This window comes from Ictalurus furcatus, chromosome 3, assembly GCF_023375685.1.
Source record: "Ictalurus furcatus strain D&B chromosome 3, Billie_1.0, whole genome shotgun sequence".
In the NCBI taxonomy this organism is placed as follows: domain Eukaryota; kingdom Metazoa; phylum Chordata; class Actinopteri; order Siluriformes; family Ictaluridae; genus Ictalurus; species Ictalurus furcatus.
Window position 1 is genome coordinate 37,840,020 of NC_071257.1, and position 23,055 is coordinate 37,863,074.

Below are 23,055 nucleotides of genomic sequence, written 5' to 3' on the forward strand. Positions count from 1 at the left end.
TATATATATCCAGGCTTGGGGAGTAAAGGCATAACAATCAGGGTACAAAAAACTGGTAACTAGTCATTGTAATCTGTTACAGTTATGTCAGAAGAAAAAGTCATCAGAATACAAGTACATTTTGTCAGGATTACAATTTTTTTCATTTAAAACCAAAGAAATTAATCTTTTGACATAACACAATATGGACAGCTGCTTGATTATAGTTCTGGTTCTCTCTTGCCAGTCGTGGGTCACCTGAGCAACCTCCTGGTGCATGCACAAATAAATTTTGCGCAAAGTTAATTTGGTAGAAATTAACACAAATTGTCCTCTGAAATGCTTTTGTTAGGGTAACCATACGTCCTCTTTTTCGGACCTTAAAATGAATTCTAACTCGGTGTCCAACCGAGTTTTCTAAATTTGTTAAAATGTCTGTGATTCAACTTTAGTGTTATTATGATGTGCTTATGGTCTGATACATCATAAATACATCATGTGTGCACATGTTTGCATTGCTTTAACCCCTCTCTGTAAGTCCCGCCTTTTCGCACACCAATTGGTTGATTATAAAAGGCTCGCAGCAACTACTGGCCAAATTCCTGCCTCTCAGTTGTTAGCCTACTCTCAGCGAATGCATGAAGGTGAAACGCTGTTCTGTACGGTGTCAAACAGTTACTTGACAATATCAGCGAATGCCAGCTGTCCTGAGTCGAAATGATGCCCATAACCATATAAGGTCATTTTTAACTTCATGTTATCACACTGCTTCGTATTATATTCGTATTACACATTCAAATGTGTAAATGAAGGTTCATTAGTGGCATCTGATATTTTATTTTATTCCTTGGATATTCAGAAGAAGGTAGGAAAAAATTTAAAACGTGGGCGGAGTGAAACCAATTTATTTATATATATTTATGATGCTAATAGTGTGTCTTTTTCAGAGTATTAAAGACTGCATTCATAGTAACATTGTTTTGAATGCTATTAAGACCCCCTCACACACACACACCTCCACCCCACCGCTCTCCAAAAAAAAAGTATCCTCTTTTTGGAAAACCAGAATATGGTCACCCTAACTTTTGTGATGTAATGTTATGCTGACTTTACTACACAATTTAAGGCCCGATTTTCACTCGCCGAGAGTTTTGTCTTGATCACTGACAAAAGCCTAAAATCACAGGCAAATCAGAGCTCGCTCCTGTGAGTGACAAGCGGAATGTATGAATTATCAAAGACGCGATCTGAGAGAATCGCCGATGAGTCGCCGATGTCAGCGAGATATCTAGCATGTTAAATATCTGGACCTGTGTAATGTGTTTTGACTGAATATAACTGCAGCATTGACCTACAGCCAATGAGAGAGCAAGAAACGGGGCACGGTCGAGGAAGTTTCAGTGGGAGGAGTCCTGATGTATCTCCAAGTCTCTCCGCAGAACAGAAAATCCTTGCTGCCTGCGTCTCCACAACCATTCTCTCCTCCATAGCCTTTTCTTCTTCTTTTTTGAGTTTTTGCTGCAAATCAACGCACAAACTAAATGTATCGCAAGCTTTTTGCCATCCGCCATTTTCAGAACCTCGCCCAGACAAGCACAAGAATTCGTGATCTTGTGTAATTCTCATATCACTTCTTGCATGTACTCTGTTGTGAAACATAATTTGGAGTCCAGGCAGGGTCGTCGGGGATTCATCAGTAGTGAAATGTTTTGTAATGTGTTCACCCCTGTCACCGATTGCTGTAATTTGAAAACCCTACGACTTCCGTGACAAGACAGAGAGTTGAGTAGTATGAACGGTACCACAACCCGACGTCTTTTAAAGTTGTGTAGTGTGTAGAAGCCATTACCCACATCAGAGACAGTGATCTTTTATTTATTTATTTATTTATTTATTTATTTTATAAAAACAAATCCAAACAATGAACATGTTTTTAAGCTCTAAATAACAACCTCCTGGACATCAAGCAGTCTGGCTTCAAGAGCAATCACTCCACGGAGACTGCTCTGCTTTCCGTCACTGAAGCCTTACGACTAACAAGAGCAACCTCTAGATCATCTGTCCTCATCCTACTTGACCTCTCTGCTGCTTTTGACACCATGAACCGTCAGATCCTGTCAACCCTCTCCAGCCTGGGCATCACCGGAACGGTTCTGCGCTGAGTGGAATCCTATCTCTCTGACCGATCGTTCAAGGTATCATTGAGGGGAGGTATTTCTGAAACTCAGCAACTCACAACTGGTGTTCCACAGGGGTCAGTTCTGGGTCCACTCTTCTTTTCTATCTACACTACATCTCTAGGGCAGGTGATTGAGTCTCAAAGCTTCTCATATCATTGCTATGCTGATGACACCCAGCTCTATTTGTCCTTCCAGCCTGACGACCCATCCGTCTCTGCACGTATCTCTGCTTGCCTGTCGGACATCTCGATCTGGATGAGGGAACACCATCTTAAGCTCAACCTGGCAAAATCCAAGCTTCTCGTCATCCCAGCCTGTCCCTCAATCAGCCACAACCTCACTCTACAGCTCAGCTCCAGCACACTCAAGCCAACCAGGATGGCCAGGAACCTTGGGGTGATTCTTGATAACAGCTTGACCTTTACAGACCACATGTCAACAACTGCACGGTCCTGTAAGTTCATCCTGTACAACATCAAGAAAATCCGACCCTACCTCACCGAACAGACTACACAGACACTAGTCCAGGCTCTTGTTATCTCAAAACTGGACTACTGCAACTCACTACTTTCGGGCCTCCCAGCCAGCTCCATCAAACCCCTTCAGATGATTGAGAAGTCTTCAACCAGCCCAAGAGAACCCATGTCACACCCCTCTTCATCTCCCTCCACTGGCTTCCTGTAGCTGCCCGCATCAAATTCAAGGCCTTGATGCTCACCTACAAGACCTTGTCTGAAACAGCACCCTCCTACCTCAACTCTCTCCTGAAGGCTTACGTTCCCTCACACATTCTGCGATCGATTAGTGACTGACGTTTAGTAGTTCCCACTCAGCATGGCGCAAGGTCCCTTTCCAGAACCTTCACACTAACTGTTCCTCAGTGGTGGAATGAACTTCCAACCTCAATCCGGACCGCAGAATCTCTCACCATCTTCAAAAAACAGCTAAAGACCCACCTCTTCCGTGAACACCTAACCAACTCAAATAAATAAATAAATAAATAAATAAATAAAAATTTGCAGTTACATCTCTACTCTGTGCACTTTGCTTCTTCAGGAACTCAATTAATGGATCTTGTATGGTAGCACTACTTGTATTGTTCTCTGCTTGATATATCGCTTTGCTTGTATTTTTCTCATTTGTAAGTTGCTTTGGATAAAAACGTCTGCTAAGTGAATAAATGTAATATAAATGTAAATGTAAATAAAAGTACTTTAAATCATTTTGCTTTACTCTTGACTTTATTTACATATGTTTATTTACATAGAAGAGAGGTTCCATCAGATTGGGAATGCTAATAATCAATATGGATTCTGGATGTACTAAGCTGACCCTGATACAGGAGAGCAGTGTTAAAAAACAGATGATACCCCACCACCAGCCATGACAACTGGAGCCACTGAATTGAGGATGAAAATTATAGCCAGACTAAGCAAAGTCAAGCGTGGGATGCGACTGACAAAATGCCATCACAAGAGATACTTTCAGATGGAAAAAGATCAGAAATGATAGTGGCTTCATTTTCTACATCAAAAACACTCCAATTTGATCGGGGTGTGTGCAATTTTATATCCTCTCTATATCTGTGCTTTCGCTAGGTTTATATTTTTGCCAGCTATATAGTCAGACTATATCAGTCTCTGATTCTACCCCGTATCAGTCATTAATTCTGTGATAAAGATTTGTCAACATCACACTGATAGCCACTCTGTCAGTCTGTGATTATGCCCTTTAAGACAGATCTAGAATAACTCTGACAGAAATAATTGTTTTTATATTATCAGGAGAGTCCATGTCTCACAAATTGAGGTCTGGCATAACTGCAATAAAACAGGTGTCATGAACACTCACAGCATTACTGATGATGTTCTCCACTTGGGTGTAGGTGCCATTCCTTAGGTCAGGGTTCTCTGGAATGCTCATGTTACTGATGCTGAATGTGAAGATGACTGCATAGGATGTCTCTGAAACATCTGTGGAATCAAGAAAGTTGTCCATTAGAATATTTTAGATCTCATACGGATGGAACAATAACGTGAACAGTTGTTGCTGCTAATTTGTGATATTTAAAGAAAACATACTCTCGTAAGTGAAGTTCAGCACATTTAGTGAATCACTGAGGTCTTTGAATCGAGAACTCAACAGAGAGGTGATGGCACTGAGGACCAAACTCTCACTGGGAATGGGAGTGAAGGAGTTGAAGGCCAGTCTGGCCTGAACCACAGCTGAACCAGATCTGAAGACAAAAATGTTAGAATTTTTTGTTTCAAACACGATTCATAACAATGAATGGATTCTCCATTTCTTTAACACACGTCTGAAATGACCATACTTTATTATTGGAGTTGCTGCTGAAGACAACAGTGGAACTGTTGTACTTGATTGAGGAACTGATGTATAATTACCTGCAAGAAAACAAGTTTTATTCAAAGGTAACGAAATAAAACATGTATTTATATGCTCAATCAACAAAAACGGCAATCATTAAGCAAGGTTGTGTAGCACAGCTTACCACTTTGTTTTTGGAGCTCACTGAGAAAGCTGATTGGTATATGACTATCTCCATATTGGAGAATGTACTCTGTTACACCTTCAATCTGTTTTCCTGAACTTCTATTTGGAAAAGCAGAAAATTAGATGTTCTCCGTATCAAGAACTCTGTAGTAAGCATTACAGGATGTCTTCTCAAAACAGAAATCAGTGCTGCTTTCAACTTACGTGAAGTTGGAGATTTTGGGTGCGAATGGTTCTGCGCCAGGTGCATTGAGAAGTGTGTTTAGCTGGAGAATGTAAACATTTTTAGGTTTGAATTACAAATGATGTGACAATTCAAGTTCTACATATTTAGATGTTCCAAATTTAGCAATTTTTGTACACTAAGTTTTCCGTGTTGACCAAAAGTGGAGAATTTCCCGAATCATTCCTGATGAATATGCGTTCAAAATTTGATAAACTGACTTTAACGATGGACTCTATTTTTAGTGAGATGTCATGGGAGTGTGTTGATCCAGTCTACAAGTGTTTTGTGTATTTAGAGAAGGCCTATGAGCCTGCGCCTCAGCATTGGATGTAGGACGGACTACAGGAATATGGGGTGTCTGTGTCACTACTTTGTGATCCGGTCTCTGAATGAGTGCAGTGAGAATCATGCCCGCTTTCTTGGTGTTAAGTCAAAATGGTTTAAGGTGGCTATTGGACTCCCTCAGGGGCATTTCTTTTTCCACTCCTATTTCTTGTTTTCATGGACAGCATATCAAGATGCAGCTGATGTTGGATTGGTGTCCAGTGTATGAGGCTAGAGGTACAGTAACATCCCTGTTATTTGCAGATGATGCTCTCGTGGCACCATGCAAGAGGGATCTCTAAAAATTCCTTGAACATTTTGCTAAGTGTGAAGTAGCTGCAATGAAAATCTTCACGTCCAAGTCTGAGGCCATTGTTTTAGCCTTGAAAAAGGTGTGGAGCTCCCTGCAGGTAAGGGAAGAGACACTGCCCCTGGCAGAGTTCCGTTGTCTTGGGATATTATTCACAGGTCATGGACAAAGAGGGTGTGAGACCGACAAACAGATGGAGCCACCAGCAGCAGCAGGAGTGTTTACAGCACACTGTACTGTGGTGGTGAGGCAGGAGATCAGTTTGCTCAGAGTACAACCACTGCTCCTCCAAATCGAGCATAGCCAGGTGAGATGGTTTTGGCACATTACAAGGATGTCCCTTGTCTGGATCCTGCTAGAGCTCTATCAGGCACACCCCACTGAATGGAGATTCAAGGCAGACCTAGGCCCCACTGGAGAAGGGGTATCTGTATGCCTCACTTGAAAGAAGCAACTCGAGATTGTCTATACTGTTATGATATGACATGGTTTCATGGCATTTTATACTGAATCAATGACTGATCAGAAGAATACGCCTTGTTATGCACATTGTCACCTCAAGATAGTTTTACTGCTATATGTTTTCAGAATGCAGAGTAAATGAAATCAAACCAGTTCTTCTTCTGCCAAAGTAACACGCTCCTACAGCCAACACAAAGTGCATGTAAAATGAACACTCACAGCATTATTGATGATGTTCTCCACCTGGGTGTAGGTGCCATTCCTTAGGTCAGGGTTCTCTGGAATGCTCATGTTACTGATGCTGAAAGTGAAGATGACTGCATAGGATGTCTCTGAAACATCTGTGGAATCAAGAAAGTTGTCCATTAGAATATTTTAGATCTCATACGGATGGAACAATAACGTGAACAGTTGTTGCTGCTAATTTGTGATATTTAAAGAAAACATACTCTCGTAGGTGAAGTTCAGCACATTTAGTGAATCACTGAGGTCTTTGAATCGAGAACTCAACAGAGAGGTGATGGCACTGAGGACCAAACTCTCACTGGGAATGGGAGTGAAGGAGTTGAAGGCCAGTCTGGCCTGAACCACAGCTGAACCAGATCTGAAGACAAAAATGTTAGAATTTTTTGTTTCAAACACGATTCATAACAATGAATGGATTCTCCATTTCTTTAACACACGTCTGAAATGACCATACTTTATTATTGGAGTTGCTGCTGAAGACAACAGTGGAACTGTTGTACTTGATTGAGGAACTGATGTATAATTACCTGCAAGAAAACAAGTTTTATTCAAAGGTAACGAAATAAAACATGTATTTATATGCTCAATCAACAAAAACGGCAATCATTAAGCAAGGTTGTGTAGCACAGCTTACCACTTTGTTTTTGGAGCTCACTGAGAAAGCTGATTGGTATATGACTATCTCCATATTGGAGAATGTACTCTGTTACACCTTCAATCTGTTTTCCTGAACTTCTATTTGGAAAAGCAGAAAATTAGATGTTCTCCGTATCAAGAACTCTGTAGTAAGCATTACAGGATGTCTTCTCAAAACAGAAATCAGTGCTGCTTTCAACTTACGTGAAGTTGGAGATTTTGGGTGCGAATGGTTCTGCGCCAGGTGCATTGAGAAGTGTGTTTAGCTGGAGAATGTAAACATTTTTAGGTTTGAATTACAAATGATGTGACAATTCAAGTTCTACATATTTAGATGTTCCAAATTTAGCAATTTTTGTACACTAAGTTTTCCGTGTTGACCAAAAGTGGAGAATTTCCCGAATCATTCCTGATGAATATGCGTTCAAAATTTGATAAACTGACTTTAACGATGGACTCTATTTTTAGTGAGATGTCATGGGAGTGTGTTGATCCAGTCTACAAGTGTTTTGTGTATTTAGAGAAGGCCTATGAGCCTGCGCCTCAGCATTGGATGTAGGACGGACTACAGGAATATGGGGTGTCTGTGTCACTACTTTGTGATCCGGTCTCTGAATGAGTGCAGTGAGAATCATGCCCGCTTTCTTGGTGTTAAGTCAAAATGGTTTAAGGTGGCTATTGGACTCCCTCAGGGGCATTTCTTTTTCCACTCCTATTTCTTGTTTTCATGGACAGCATATCAAGATGCAGCTGATGTTGGATTGGTGTCCAGTGTATGAGGCTAGAGGTACAGTAACATCCCTGTTATTTGCAGATGATGCTCTCGTGGCACCATGCAAGAGGGATCTCTAAAAATTCCTTGAACATTTTGCTAAGTGTGAAGTAGCTGCAATGAAAATCTTCACGTCCAAGTCTGAGGCCATTGTTTTAGCCTTGAAAAAGGTGTGGAGCTCCCTGCAGGTAAGGGAAGAGACACTGCCCCTGGCAGAGTTCCGTTGTCTTGGGATATTATTCACAGGTCATGGACAAAGAGGGTGTGAGACCGACAAACAGATGGAGCCACCAGCAGCAGCAGGAGTGTTTACAGCACACTGTACTGTGGTGGTGAGGCAGGAGATCAGTTTGCTCAGAGTACAACCACTGCTCCTCCAAATCGAGCATAGCCAGGTGAGATGGTTTTGGCACATTACAAGGATGTCCCTTGTCTGGATCCTGCTAGAGCTCTATCAGGCACACCCCACTGAATGGAGATTCAAGGCAGACCTAGGCCCCACTGGAGAAGGGGTATCTGTATGCCTCACTTGAAAGAAGCAACTCGAGATTGTCTATACTGTTATGATATGACATGGTTTCATGGCATTTTATACTGAATCAATGACTGATCAGAAGAATACGCCTTGTTATGCACATTGTCACCTCAAGATAGTTTTACTGCTATATGTTTTCAGAATGCAGAGTAAATGAAATCAAACCAGTTCTTCTTCTGCCAAAGTAACACGCTCCTACAGCCAACACAAAGTGCATGTAAAATGAACACTCACAGCATTATTGATGATGTTCTCCACCTGGGTGTAGGTGCCATTCCTTAGGTCAGGGTTCTCTGGAATGCTCATGTTACTGATGCTGAAAGTGAAGATGACTGCATAGGATGTCTCTGAAACATCTGTGGAATCAAGAAAGTTGTCCATTAGAATATTTTAGATCTCATACGGATGGAACAATAACGTGAACAGTTGTTGCTGCTAATTTGTGATATTTAAAGAAAACATACTCTCGTAGGTGAAGTTCAGCACATTTAGTGAATCACTGAGGTCTTTGAATCGAGAACTCAACAGAGAGGTGATGGCACTGAGGACCAAACTCTCACTGGGAATGGGAGTGAAGGAGTTGAAGGCCAGTCTGGCCTGAACCACAGCTGAACCAGATCTGAAGACAAAAATGTTAGAATTTTTTGTTTCAAACACGATTCATAACAATGAATGGATTCTCCATTTCTTTAACACACGTCTGAAATGACCATACTTTATTATTGGAGTTGCTGCTGAAGACAACAGTGGAACTGTTGTACTTGATTGAGGAACTGATGTATAATTACCTGCAAGAAAACAAGTTTTATTCAAAGGTAACGAAATAAAACATGTATTTATATGCTCAATCAACAAAAACGGCAATCATTAAGCAAGGTTGTGTAGCACAGCTTACCACTTTGTTTTTGGAGCTCACTGAGAAAGCTGATTGGTATATGACTATCTCCATATTGGAGAATGTACTCTGTTACACCTTCAATCTGTTTTCCTGAACTTCTATTTGGAAAAGCAGAAAATTAGATGTTCTCCGTATCAAGAACTCTGTAGTAAGCATTACAGGATGTCTTCTCAAAACAGAAATCAGTGCTGCTTTCAACTTACGTGAAGTTGGAGATTTTGGGTGCGAATGGTTCTGCGCCAGGTGCATTGAGAAGTGTGTTTAGCTGGAGAATGTAAACATTTTTAGGTTTGAATTACAAATGATGTGACAATTCAAGTTCTACATATTTAGATGTTCCAAATTTAGCAATTTTTGTACACTAAGTTTTCCGTGTTGACCAAAAGTGGAGAATTTCCCGAATCATTCCTGATGAATATGCGTTCAAAATTTGATAAACTGACTTTAACGATGGACTCTATTTTTAGTGAGATGTCATGGGAGTGTGTTGATCCAGTCTACAAGTGTTTTGTGTATTTAGAGAAGGCCTATGAGCCTGCGCCTCAGCATTGGATGTAGGACGGACTACAGGAATATGGGGTGTCTGTGTCACTACTTTGTGATCCGGTCTCTGAATGAGTGCAGTGAGAATCATGCCCGCTTTCTTGGTGTTAAGTCAAAATGGTTTAAGGTGGCTATTGGACTCCCTCAGGGGCATTTCTTTTTCCACTCCTATTTCTTGTTTTCATGGACAGCATATCAAGATGCAGCTGATGTTGGATTGGTGTCCAGTGTATGAGGCTAGAGGTACAGTAACATCCCTGTTATTTGCAGATGATGCTCTCGTGGCACCATGCAAGAGGGATCTCTAAAAATTCCTTGAACATTTTGCTAAGTGTGAAGTAGCTGCAATGAAAATCTTCACGTCCAAGTCTGAGGCCATTGTTTTAGCCTTGAAAAAGGTGTGGAGCTCCCTGCAGGTAAGGGAAGAGACACTGCCCCTGGCAGAGTTCCGTTGTCTTGGGATATTATTCACAGGTCATGGACAAAGAGGGTGTGAGACCGACAAACAGATGGAGCCACCAGCAGCAGCAGGAGTGTTTACAGCACACTGTACTGTGGTGGTGAGGCAGGAGATCAGTTTGCTCAGAGTACAACCACTGCTCCTCCAAATCGAGCATAGCCAGGTGAGATGGTTTTGGCACATTACAAGGATGTCCCTTGTCTGGATCCTGCTAGAGCTCTATCAGGCACACCCCACTGAATGGAGATTCAAGGCAGACCTAGGCCCCACTGGAGAAGGGGTATCTGTATGCCTCACTTGAAAGAAGCAACTCGAGATTGTCTATACTGTTATGATATGACATGGTTTCATGGCATTTTATACTGAATCAATGACTGATCAGAAGAATACGCCTTGTTATGCACATTGTCACCTCAAGATAGTTTTACTGCTATATGTTTTCAGAATGCAGAGTAAATGAAATCAAACCAGTTCTTCTTCTGCCAAAGTAACACGCTCCTACAGCCAACACAAAGTGCATGTAAAATGAACACTCACAGCATTATTGATGATGTTCTCCACCTGGGTGTAGGTGCCATTCCTTAGGTCAGGGTTCTCTGGAATGCTCATGTTACTGATGCTGAATGTGAAGATGACTGCATAGGATGTCTCTGAAACATCTGTGGAATCAAGAAAGTTGTCCATTAGAATATTTTAGATCTCATACGGATGGAACAATAACGTGAACAGTTGTTGCTGCTAATTTGTGATATTTAAAGAAAACATACTCTCGTAGGTGAAGTTCAGCACATTTAGTGAATCACTGAGGTCTTTGAATCGAGAACTCAACAGAGAGGTGATGGCACTGAGGACCAAACTCTCACTGGGAATGGGAGTGAAGGAGTTGAAGGCCAGTCTGGCCTGAACCACAGCTGAACCAGATCTGAAGACAAAAATGTTAGAATTTTTTGTTTCAAACACGATTCATAACAATGAATGGATTCTCCATTTCTTTAACACACGTCTGAAATGACCATACTTTATTATTGGAGTTGCTGCTGAAGACAACAGTGGAACTGTTGTACTTGATTGAGGAACTGATGTATAATTACCTGCAAGAAAACAAGTTTTATTCAAAGGTAACGAAATAAAACATGTATTTATATGCTCAATCAACAAAAACGGCAATCATTAAGCAAGGTTGTGTAGCACAGCTTACCACTTTGTTTTTGGAGCTCACTGAGAAAGCTGATTGGTATATGACTATCTCCATATTGGAGAATGTACTCTGTTACACCTTCAATCTGTTTTCCTGAACTTCTATTTGGAAAAGCAGAAAATTAGATGTTCTCCGTATCAAGAACTCTGTAGTAAGCATTACAGGATGTCTTCTCAAAACAGAAATCAGTGCTGCTTTCAACTTACGTGAAGTTGGAGATTTTGGGTGCGAATGGTTCTGCGCCAGGTGCATTGAGAAGTGTGTTTAGCTGGAGAATGTAAACATTTTTAGGTTTGAATTACAAATGATGTGACAATTCAAGTTCTACATATTTAGATGTTCCAAATTTAGCAATTTTTGTACACTAAGTTTTCCGTGTTGACCAAAAGTGGAGAATTTCCCGAATCATTCCTGATGAATATGCGTTCAAAATTTGATAAACTGACTTTAACGATGGACTCTATTTTTAGTGAGATGTCATGGGAGTGTGTTGATCCAGTCTACAAGTGTTTTGTGTATTTAGAGAAGGCCTATGAGCCTGCGCCTCAGCATTGGATGTAGGACGGACTACAGGAATATGGGGTGTCTGTGTCACTACTTTGTGATCCGGTCTCTGAATGAGTGCAGTGAGAATCATGCCCGCTTTCTTGGTGTTAAGTCAAAATGGTTTAAGGTGGCTATTGGACTCCCTCAGGGGCATTTCTTTTTCCACTCCTATTTCTTGTTTTCATGGACAGCATATCAAGATGCAGCTGATGTTGGATTGGTGTCCAGTGTATGAGGCTAGAGGTACAGTAACATCCCTGTTATTTGCAGATGATGCTCTCGTGGCACCATGCAAGAGGGATCTCTAAAAATTCCTTGAACATTTTGCTAAGTGTGAAGTAGCTGCAATGAAAATCTTCACGTCCAAGTCTGAGGCCATTGTTTTAGCCTTGAAAAAGGTGTGGAGCTCCCTGCAGGTAAGGGAAGAGACACTGCCCCTGGCAGAGTTCCGTTGTCTTGGGATATTATTCACAGGTCATGGACAAAGAGGGTGTGAGACCGACAAACAGATGGAGCCACCAGCAGCAGCAGGAGTGTTTACAGCACACTGTACTGTGGTGGTGAGGCAGGAGATCAGTTTGCTCAGAGTACAACCACTGCTCCTCCAAATCGAGCATAGCCAGGTGAGATGGTTTTGGCACATTACAAGGATGTCCCTTGTCTGGATCCTGCTAGAGCTCTATCAGGCACACCCCACTGAATGGAGATTCAAGGCAGACCTAGGCCCCACTGGAGAAGGGGTATCTGTATGCCTCACTTGAAAGAAGCACTCGAGATTGTCTATACTGTTATGATATGACATGGTTTCATGGCATTTTATACTGAATCAATGACTGATCAGAAGAATACGCCTTGTTATGCACATTGTCACCTCAAGATAGTTTTACTGCTATATGTTTTCAGAATGCAGAGTAAATGAAATCAAACCAGTTCTTCTTCTGCCAAAGTAACACGCTCCTACAGCCAACACAAAGTGCATGTAAAATGAACACTCACAGCATTATTGATGATGTTCTCCACCTGGGTGTAGGTGCCATTCCTTAGGTCAGGGTTCTCTGGAATGCTCATGTTACTGATGCTGAAAGTGAAGATGACTGCATAGGATGTCTCTGAAACATCTGTGGAATCAAGAAAGTTGTCCATTAGAATATTTTAGATCTCATACGGATGGAACAATAACGTGAACAGTTGTTGCTGCTAATTTGTGATATTTAAAGAAAACATACTCTCGTAGGTGAAGTTCAGCACATTTAGTGAATCACTGAGGTCTTTGAATCGAGAACTCAACAGAGAGGTGATGGCACTGAGGACCAAACTCTCACTGGGAATGGGAGTGAAGGAGTTGAAGGCCAGTCTGGCCTGAACCACAGCTGAACCAGATCTGAAGACAAAAATGTTAGAATTTTTTGTTTCAAACACGATTCATAACAATGAATGGATTCTCCATTTCTTTAACACACGTCTGAAATGACCATACTTTATTATTGGAGTTGCTGCTGAAGACAACAGTGGAACTGTTGTACTTGATTGAGGAACTGATGTATAATTACCTGCAAGAAAACAAGTTTTATTCAAAGGTAACGAAATAAAACATGTATTTATATGGTCAATCAACAAAAACGGCAATCATTAAGCAAGGTTGTGTAGCACAGCTTACCACTTTGTTTTTGGAGCTCACTGAGAAAGTTCATTAGTGTATTCGCATCACCATCTTGGAAACTGTACACCATGTAACCTTCAATTTGTTTTCCTGAACTTCTATTTAGAAAACCAAATTGTACTTGAAATCAGGACAGTGAGAAGTACAGGAAGTAATTCTCAGAACAGATATCCGTGCTGTAGTCAACTTACGTGAAGGTAGACAACTTCGGTTCAAATTGATCTTGCCAAGGTTCATTCAAAAGTGTGTTTAGCTGGATGCAATGACAATGTTGTTGTTTTTTTAAATTATCGACGTCTTTAGAGGTGAAACATTTCTATTTTTAGATGTTCAAAAATTAACAATTTGACAATTTTGCAGTTTTCTAAGTGTCGAATAAAGTCTTACCTACTGTCTATCCAACAGAAATTCATATAATATACTTTAATCAATATACCTGCTGATTTTTAAGGACTAAATTTGGTTTCTATCTTGGCAATGTTTCAACAATTTGGTTTACTGAAACAGCCCTGATCAGAAGAATTATATTTACACTCACAGCATCATTAATGGAATTCTGCACTCGGGTCTCAGTGTTGCTGAGGTCAGGTTTCTCTGGCATGCTGATGTTGCTGAGGCTGAATGTCAAGATGACTACATAGGAAGTGTTTGAAATTGCTGGGGAATAAAGCAAATGCCTTTTAGAATGTCTGATAAAAATGTAGATATCATATGGATCAGACCATGAAGCTGTATTTTGTGTTAGTGAATTATTAGTAAACAAAACATACTCTCATATTTGAAGTTCAGGACTTTTATTGAATCACTGATGTTTGTGAGTCGAGAACTCAACAGGGCAGTGATTGCACTATGGAGCAAAGTCTCGCTGGGAATGGGAACGGACGAGTTGAACATCAGCCTGGTTTGAACCACAGCTATGCCAGCTCTGCAGAGATAAAGCATAGTGCAGATTATTTTTCTTTCAGAATTAATTTGGAATATTTCCTTCTTTATTTATATAGTCATATAAGAATTTAACATACATTGTGGAGAAAGGTACTGTGTGCGTTGCACGGTTAGGAGAACTCGTATAAATTGTTGATTCTGCAGTTGAAGTATTTATTGACGTGGCAGTTATAGTTAATTTAGTTACAGGTGTGGCTGAAATTGCAGTGTCATCAGTTCCATTTGCTTCAGTTGTATTTATTTCAGGTTTTGGTGAAGCAGATGTATTTGTATTTCTTGCAAGTGTGGAAGGTTTTTTCGTGAAATCAGTGGCAGTGGTCAAATCTTCCTTGGGTGTTGTAGATGTTGTTGATATAGGTGTAATTGATAGAGTTGACACTGGAGTTGCTGGTACTAATGTTGTGGAGCTCAAAGCTGCAGTAGTTAGAGTAACATATGTTGTATTTGGTGTTAAATTTATTTTACCTTGATCATCTGTAAAAGGTAAAGAAGTAGATTCTGTATTTGCTGTTTCACTTGAAATACTTGGAGTTACAGGAGTATGTGAAAAATTTGGATATATTGCTGATAGTGCAATTGGCTGAGCAGAGTATGAAACTGCAATAGTCAATTCTGTTTTTGCTGTTAGAGTTGTTTGTGCTATGTATGTGGGTGTAGTTATTAGAGTATACTTTGCAGTTGTGGGTGCTTCACTTGTAGTGTTTGAAGCAAAAGTAGTTGCAGTTGTTGTTCCTGTGGTTGTTGGTGTAGATGATGTTTCCTCTGCAGTTGTTGGTAATTCAGCAGTAGTGTTTGGAGCTGGAGTATTAGTTGATTCAGTTGTTTTTGCTTCTACTGCCTCTGTGATTGTTGCAGTCTGTGTTGAAGATTCAGAGCTAGAGTGAGTTTCAGTTGTTGGTATTGTAAATGGTGGTAAAGTTGTAGGTGTAGTTGCTAGTGTTTCTATTGAAGTGCTTAGATTTGGAAAAATAGTTGTTTTTGCTGTTGTTGGTGATGGCACAGTTGAAAATGTGGTTGTTAGTGTCCTCTCTGTAGTTGTTGGTGCTTCAGTTGTAGTCCTTGTATGCACAGAAATTGAAGATGCAGTCGGTTCTTCTGTTGTTGTTTCTGTTGTCGATGTGGGCTCAAGAGTGGACACAGAAATATTGATCAATTTGGTCATTAGTGTAGTTGAAGGTTGAGTTGTTGGTGGTGCTTCAGTTGAAGTGCTTGGAGCTATACTAATTGTAGATGCAGTTGGTACTGCTGTTGTCAGCTCTGTGGTTGTTGCAACCTGTGTTGTGGGCTCAGTGGTAGGGGTTACTTCTGTTGTTGGTGTTATAATTGCTGGTGGTATGGTTGGATATGTTCTGTGAGTTTCCTTTGTGGTTGTTGGCTCTTCAGTGTTAGTGTTTGGAACCAGAGAAGTTACTGTTTGCTCTGTGGTTGTTGTAGACTGTGTTGTGAATTCAGAAGTAGTGGTTACTTTGGTTGTTGATGTTGCAATTAGTGTTACAGTTGTAGGTGTATTTGCTTGAGTTTCCACTGTAGTTGTTAGTGCTTCCATTATGGTTGTTGGAGTGGAAAAAGTTATAGATACAGTGGAATCTGTTGGTTGTGGTGTTTGTGTAGGCTGTGTTGTGAATATAGTGGTCACTGTGTTTGTTGGTGGAATTGTTGGAGTTTCTTTTGCAGTTTGTTCTTTAGTCACAGTGCTAGTGGTTAGGCTACTTGTGGTTGCAGTTGATTCTGTTGTGGATCCAGTCTTACTGCTCACTTCTTTTGTTGTTGTACTTTTTCTTTCTGCTGTTGCAGTCTGTGATGTGGATTCAGTGGTAGTGGTCAGTTCTGTTGTTAGTGTTTTAGTTGGTGGTGCAGTTTCAGGTGTAGTTGATGAAGTTTCCTCTGTAGCTGTTTGTACTTTAATTGTGGTGGATGGAGCTATGGTGGTTGTTAATATAGTTGATTCTGCTGTTGTTGGTTCTGTGGTTGTTGTAACCTCCAATGTGTTTAAAGTTGTAGTTGGGAGCATAGTTGTAAATGTAGTTAATTGAGTTTCCTCTGAAGTTGTTGATGCTTCAGTTGTGGTACTTGGAGTTATGGTAGTTATTAATCCAGTTGATTCTACTCTTGTAGATTCTCCTGTTGGTGGTTCTGTGGGTGATATTGCTTGTGTTGTGAATTTGGTTGTAGTGGTTGCTTCCATTGTTTGAGTTATTTGTGGCACCGTTGTAGGTGTAGTCACTTCCATTGTCAGTGTTGTAGTTGGTGGTGCCTGTGTTGTAAATTCAGTTGTAAGTTTTGCTTCCATTGTTTGAGTTGTAGTTTCTGACAGAGGTTTTGGTGTGGTTGATGGAGTTTCCTCTGTAGTTGTTGATGCTTCATTTGTGTTGCTTGGAGCTAAGGTAGTTAATTGAGTTGATTCTGCTGTTGGGGATACTGTTGTTGATGCTGGAGTTCTGGTCATGTCCATGGTTTTGGTTGAAGTTTGTTGCACAGTTGTAGGTGTAGTTGATGCAGTTTCCTCTGTAGTTGTTGGGGCTTTAGTTGTGCTTAGAGCTAAGGTAGTTTTTAATTCAGTTGATTCTGCTATTGTGGATTCAGTTGTAGTGGTCATGTCCAGTATTGGAGTTGGTGGCACAGTTGTAGGTGTAGTTGATGGAGTTTCCTCAGTTGTGTCTGGAGAAATGGTGGTTGTTAATCCAGTTGATTCTGCTATGGTGGATAATGCTGTTGTGGATGCTGCTGCTGTTGATTCTGTGGATGTTGTAGCCTGTGTTGTGGATGCACTCATAGTGGGTACTTCTGTTGTTGGTATTGTTGGTGCCCCCACTGTAGTTGTTGATGCTTCAGGTGTAGTGCTTGGACTCAAAATAGTCATAGATGCAGCTGATTGTGCTGCTGTTTGTTCCATAGTTATTGTAGCCTGTGATGTGTATTGAGAGATAGTAGTTGCTTCTATTATTTTTGTTGTAGTTTGTGGCACAGTTGTCAGTATAGTTGATTGAGATTCCTTTGTAGTTGTTGATTCAGATGAGGTGCTTGGAACTAAGGTCATTGTTAATCCTGTTGATTCTGTGGTCATTGATTCAACTGTTGTTGATTCTGCTGTTGTTGGTTCTGTGGTTGTTGTAGCCTGTGTGGATGAAGTTGTATGAGTCACTTCTGGTGTTACTAATGTAGTTGGTGGTAGAGTTGTAAGTGTCGCTGCTGGTATTTCCTCTGTAGTTGTTAATGCTTCTTTGGTGGTGCTTTGAGCTAATGTAGTTGTTAATCCAGATGATTCTGCAATTGTTGGTTCTGTGGTAACAGTAGCCTGTGTTGTGGATTCAGTGGAAGAGGTCACTTTTGTTGTTAGTATTGTAGTTTGTGGCACAGTTGTAGCTGTATTTGTCCCCTCTGTAGTTGTTGTTTCAGATGCTGTACCTGGGACTAGTGTAGTTGTAGATGCACTTGATTCTGCTTTTGTTGGTTCTGTGGTTGTTGTGGCCTGTGTTGAACTAAAAGTAGTAGTGGACAATTCATTTGTGGGTGTTGTAATCTTTGTTGGTACAGGTGTAGGTATAGTTGTTGGGCTCCCAGTTATAGGTGTAGATGTTAGATTTTCTTCTGCAGTTGTTGATTTTTTAGTTGTGCTTGGAGCAAACATAGTTGTTAATCCTGACGATTCTTCTGTTGTGGGTTCTGTGGTTGTTGCAGCCTGTGTTGTGGATTCCTTTGTGGGAACTTCATATATTTGTGTTGTAATTGTTGTTGGGATAGTTGCAGATGTATTTATTGCGGTTTCCTCTGTAGTTGTAGATGCTTCAGTTGATTTGCTTGAAACCGTAGTACAAGCAATAGTTCCTTCTGTTGTTGTTTCTGTTGTAGCCTGTGTTTTGGATTCAGTGGTAGTGGTTAATTCCGTTGTTAGAGTTGTAGTTGGTAACCTATATTTAGGTGTAGTTGATGGAGTTTCCTCTGTAGTTTTTAGCGTTTCTGCTGTGGTGCTTGTGGCAATATTGGTTGTTAATTGATTAGTTGATTCTGCTTTTGATGCTTCAGTTGTAGTGCTTGGAGTTGGAGTAGTTGTAACGGCAGTTGTTTCTATTGTTGGTTCTGTGATTGTTGTAGCCTGTTTTGTGGATTCAGTAGTGTTGGTCGGTGTTGGTGTTGTAGATGATGGTAACACTGTAGGTGTGGTTGGTTCCTCTGTAGTTGTTTGTGTTTCAGTTGTAGTGCTTGGAGCTGGAGTAGTTGTAACGGCAGTTGTTCCTGTTATTGGTTCTGTGCGTGTTGTAGCCTGTCTTGTGGATTCAGTAGTGATGGTTGGTGTTGCAGATGATGATACAGTTGGAGGTGTGGTTGGTTCCTCTGTAGTTGTTTGAGCTTCACTTGTAGTGCTTGGAGCTGGAGTAGTTGTAATTGCAGTTTCTGTTGTTGGTTCTGTGCTTGTTGTAACCTGTGTTGTGGATTCAGTAGTGATGGTTGATATTGGTGTTGTAGATGATGGTACAGTTGTACGTGTGGTTGTTTCCTCTGGAGTTGTTTTTGTTTCAGTTGTAGTGCTTGGAGCTGGAGTAGTTGTAACTTCAGTTGTTTCTGTTGTTGGTTCTGTGATTGTTGTTGCCTGTCTTGTGGATTCAGTAGTGATGGTTGATATTGGTGTTGTAGATGATAGTACAGTTGTAGCTGTGGTTGGTTCCTCTGTAGTTGTTTGTGTTTCAGTTGTAGTGCTTAGAGCTGGAGTAGTTGTAATGGCAGTTGTTTCTATTGTTGGTTCTGTGATTGTTGTTGCCTGTCTTGTGGATTCAGTAGTGATGGTTGATATTGGTGTTGTAGGTGTGGTTGGTTCCTCTGTAGTTGTTTGAGCTCCAGTTGTAGTGCTTGGAACTGGAGTAGTTGTAATTGCAGTTTCTGTTGTTGGTTCTGTGATTGTTGTAGCCTGTGTTGTGGATTCAGTAGTGATGGTTGATATTGGTGTTGTAGGTGTGGTTGGTTTCTCTGTAGTTGTTTGTGTTTCAGTTGTAGTGCTTGGAGCTGGAGTAGTTGTAATTGCAGTTTCTGTTGTTGGTTCTGTGCTTGTTGTAGCCTGTCTTGTGGATTCAGTAGTGATGGTTGATATTGGTGTTGATGATAGTACAGTTGTAGGTGTGGTTGGTTCCTCTGTAGTTGTTTGAGCTCCAGTTGTAGTGCTTGGAGCTGGAGTAGTTGTAATTGCAGTTTCTGTTGTTGGTTCTGTGCTTGTTGTAGCCTGTCTTGTGGATTCAGTAGTGATGGTTGATATTGGTGTTGTAGGTGTGGTTGGTTCCTCTGTAGTTGTTTGTGTTTCAGTTGTAGTGCTTGGAGCTGGAGTAGTTTTAGCGGCAGTTGTTTCTATTGTTGGTTCTGTGATTGTTGTGCTTGGAGCTGGAGTAGTTGTAACTGCAGTTGTTTCTGTTGTTGGTTCTGTGCTTGTTGTAGCCTGTCTTGTGAATTCAGTAGTGATGGTTGATATTGGTGTTGTAGATGATGGTACATTTGTAGTTGTGGTTGTTTCCTCTGTAGTTGTTTGTGTTTCAGTTGTAGTGCTTGGAGCTGGAGTAGTTGTAACGGCAGTTGTTTCTATTGTTGGTTCTGTGATTGTTGTTGCCTGTGTTGTGGATTCAGTAGTGATGGTTGATATTGGTGTTGTAGATGATAATACAGTTGTAGGTGTGGTTGGTTCCTCTGTAGTTGTTTGTGTTTCAGTTGTAGTGCTTGGAGCTGGAGTAGTTGTAACTGCAGTTGTTTCTGTTGTTGGTTCTGTGCTTGTTATAGCCTGTCTTGTGGTTTCAGTAGTGATGGTTGATATTGCTGTTGAAGATGATAATACAGTTGTAGATGTGGTTGGTTCCTCTGTAGTTGTTTGTGTTTCAGTTGTGGTGCTTGGAGCTGGAGTAGTTCTAACTGTTGTTGGTTCTGTGCTTGTTGTAGCCTGTGTTGTGGATTCAGTAGTGATGGTCGATATTGGTGTTGTAGATGATAGTACAGTTGTAGCTGTCGTTGGTTCCTCTATAGTTGTTTGTGTTTCAGATGTAGTGCTTGGAGCTGGAGTAGTTGTAACTTCAGTTGTTTCTGTTGTTGGTTCTGTGATTGTTGTTGCCTGTCTTGTGGATTCAGTAGTAATGGTTGATATTGGTGTAGATGATAGTACAGTTGTAGCTGTGGTTGGTTCCTCTGTAGTTGTTTGTGTTTCAGTTGTAGTGCTTGGAGCTGGAGTAGTTGTAACTGTAGTTGTTTCTGTTGTTGGTTCTGTGCTTGTTGTAGACTGTATTGTGGATTCAGTAGTGATGGTTGATATTGGTGTTGTAGATAATGGTACAGTTGTAGGTGTGGTTGGTTCCTCTGTAGTTGTTTGTGTTTCAGTTGTAGTGCTTGGAGCTGGAGTAGTTGTAACGGCAGTTGTTTCTATTGTTGGTTCTGTGATTGTTGTTGCCTGTCTTGTGAATTCAGTAGTGATGGTTGATATTGGTGTTGTAGATGATAGTACAGTTGTAGGTGTGGTTGGTTCCTCTGTAGTTGTTTGTGTTTCAGTTGTAGTGCTTGGAGCTGGAGTAGTTGTAACAGCAGTTGTTTCTATTGTTGGTTCTGTGATTGTTGTAGTCTGTGTTGTGGATTCAGTAGTGATGGTTGATATTGGTGTTGTAGATGATAATACAGTTGTAGGTGTGGTTGGTTCCTCTGTAGTTGTTTGTGTTTCAGTTGTAGTGCTTGGAGCTGGAGTAGTTGTAACTGCAGTTGTTTCTGTTGTTGGTTCTGTGCTTGTTATAGCCTGTCTTGTGGTTTCAGTAGTGATGGTTGATATTGCTGTTGAAGATGATAATACAGTTGTAGATGTGGTTGGTTCCTCTGTAGTTGTTTGTGTTTCAGTTGTGGTGCTTGGAGCTGGAGTAGTTCTAACTGTTGTTGGTTCTGTGCTTGTTGTAGCCTGTGTTGTGGATTCAGTAGTGATGGTCGATATTGGTGTTGTAGATGATAGTACAGTTGTAGCTGTCGTTGGTTCCTCTATAGTTGTTTGTGTTTCAGTTGTAGTGCTTGGAGCTGGAGTAGTTGTAACTTCAGTTGTTTCTGTTGTTGGTTCTGTGATTGTTGTTGCCTGTCTTGTGGATTCAGTAGTAATGGTTGATATTGGTGTAGATGATAGTACAGTTGTAGCTGTGGTTGGTTCCTCTGTAGTTGTTTGTGTTTCAGTTGTAGTGCTTGGAGCTGGAGTAGTTGTAACTGTAGTTGTTTCTGTTGTTGGTTCTGTGCTTGTTGTAGACTGTGTTGTGGATTCAGTAGTGATGGTTGATATTGGTGTTGTAGATAATGGTACAGTTGTAGGTGTGGTTGGTTCCTCTGTAGTTGTTTGTGTTTCAGTTGTAGTGCTTGGAGCTGGAGTAGTTGTAACGGCAGTTGTTTCTATTGTTGGTTCTGTGATTGTTGTTGCCTGTCTTGTGAATTCAGTAGTGATGGTTGATATTGGTGTTGTAGATGATAGTACAGTTGTAGGTGTGGTTGGTTCCTCTGTAGTTGTTTGTGTTTCAGTTGTAGTGCTTGGAGCTGGAGTAGTTGTAACAGCAGTTGTTTCTATTGTTGGTTCTGTGATTGTTGTAGTCTGTGTTGTGGATTCAGTAGTGATGGTTGATATTGGTGTTGTAGATGATGGTACAGTTATAGGTGTGGTTGGTTCCTCTGTAGTTGTTTGTGTTTCAGTTGTAGTGTTTGGAGCTGAAGTAGTTGTAACTGCAGTTGTTTCTGTTGTTGGTTCTGTGCTTGTTGTAGCCTGTCTTGTGGATTCAGTAGTGATGGTTGATATTGGTGTTGTAGGTGTGGTTGGTTCCTCTGCAGTTGTTTGAGCTCCAGTTGTAGTGCCTGGAACTGGAGTAGTTGTAATTGCAGTTTCTGTTGTTGGTTCTGTGCTTGTTGTAGCCTGTCTTGTGGATTCAGCAGTGATGGTTGATATTGCTGTTGTAGATAATGGTACAGTTGTAGGTGTGGTTGTTTCCTCTGTAGTTGTTTGTGTTTCAGTTGTAGTGCTTGGAGCTGGAGTAGTTGTAACAGCAGTTGTTTCTATTGTTGGTTCTGTGATTGTTGTAGTCTGTGTTGTGGATTCAGTAGTGATGGTTGGTGTTGCAGATGATGATACAGTTGTAGCTGTGGTTGGTTCCTCTGTAGTTGTTTGAGCTTCAGTTGTAGTACTTGGAGCTGGAGTAGTTGTAATTGCAGTTTCTGTTGGTTCTGTGTTTGTTGTAGCCTGTCTTGTGGATTCAGTAGTGATGGTTGATATTGCTGTTGTAGATGATGGTACAGTTGTAGATGTGGTTGGTTCCTCTGTAGTTGTTTGTGTTTCAGTTGTGGTGCTTGGAGCTGGAGTAGTTGTAACAGTAGTTGTTTCTGTTGTTGGTTCTGTGCTTGTTGTAGCCTGTCTTGTGGATTCAGTAGTGATGGTTGATATTGGTGTTGTAGGTGTGGTTGGTTCCTCTGTAGTTGTTTGTGTTTCAGTTGTAGTGCTTGGAGCTGGAGTAGTTGTAATGGCAGTTGTTTCTATTGTTGGGTCTGTGATTGTTGTGCTTGGAGCTGGAGTAGTTGTAATGGCAGTTATTTCTGTTGTTGGTTCTGTGCTTGTTGTAGACTGTGTTGTGGATTCAGTAGTGATGGTT

General features: G+C 40.9%; 1 protein-coding gene across 1 annotated transcript in view; it reads right to left on the reverse strand.

The window, feature by feature from the left end:
- Positions 1-1,874: 1,874 nt before the first annotated feature.
- The window catches only part of LOC128605767 (uncharacterized), a 37,975-nt gene continuing 16,794 nt past the window's right edge, over positions 1,875-23,055 (reverse strand). The window contains exons 2-26 of the mRNA XM_053621481.1: positions 19,796-22,087; positions 18,079-18,604; positions 16,747-17,274; positions 13,056-13,210; positions 12,826-12,947; positions 11,490-11,551; positions 11,284-11,384; positions 11,104-11,176; positions 10,853-11,007; positions 10,623-10,744; positions 9,286-9,347; positions 9,080-9,180; positions 8,900-8,972; positions 8,649-8,803; positions 8,419-8,540; positions 7,082-7,143; positions 6,876-6,976; positions 6,696-6,768; positions 6,445-6,599; positions 6,215-6,336; positions 4,878-4,939; positions 4,672-4,772; positions 4,492-4,564; positions 4,241-4,395; positions 1,875-4,132 (exon numbers count right to left, since the gene is read on the reverse strand). Of these exons, the coding sequence (XP_053477456.1) occupies positions 3,957-4,132; positions 4,241-4,395; positions 4,492-4,564; positions 4,672-4,772; positions 4,878-4,939; positions 6,215-6,336; positions 6,445-6,599; positions 6,696-6,768; positions 6,876-6,976; positions 7,082-7,143; positions 8,419-8,540; positions 8,649-8,803; positions 8,900-8,972; positions 9,080-9,180; positions 9,286-9,347; positions 10,623-10,744; positions 10,853-11,007; positions 11,104-11,176; positions 11,284-11,384; positions 11,490-11,551; positions 12,826-12,947; positions 13,056-13,210; positions 16,747-17,274; positions 18,079-18,604; positions 19,796-22,087 (5,729 nt within the window). The 3' untranslated portion in view covers positions 1,875-3,956. The remainder of the gene's footprint in view (positions 4,133-4,240; positions 4,396-4,491; positions 4,565-4,671; positions 4,773-4,877; positions 4,940-6,214; positions 6,337-6,444; positions 6,600-6,695; positions 6,769-6,875; positions 6,977-7,081; positions 7,144-8,418; positions 8,541-8,648; positions 8,804-8,899; positions 8,973-9,079; positions 9,181-9,285; positions 9,348-10,622; positions 10,745-10,852; positions 11,008-11,103; positions 11,177-11,283; positions 11,385-11,489; positions 11,552-12,825; positions 12,948-13,055; positions 13,211-16,746; positions 17,275-18,078; positions 18,605-19,795; positions 22,088-23,055) is intronic.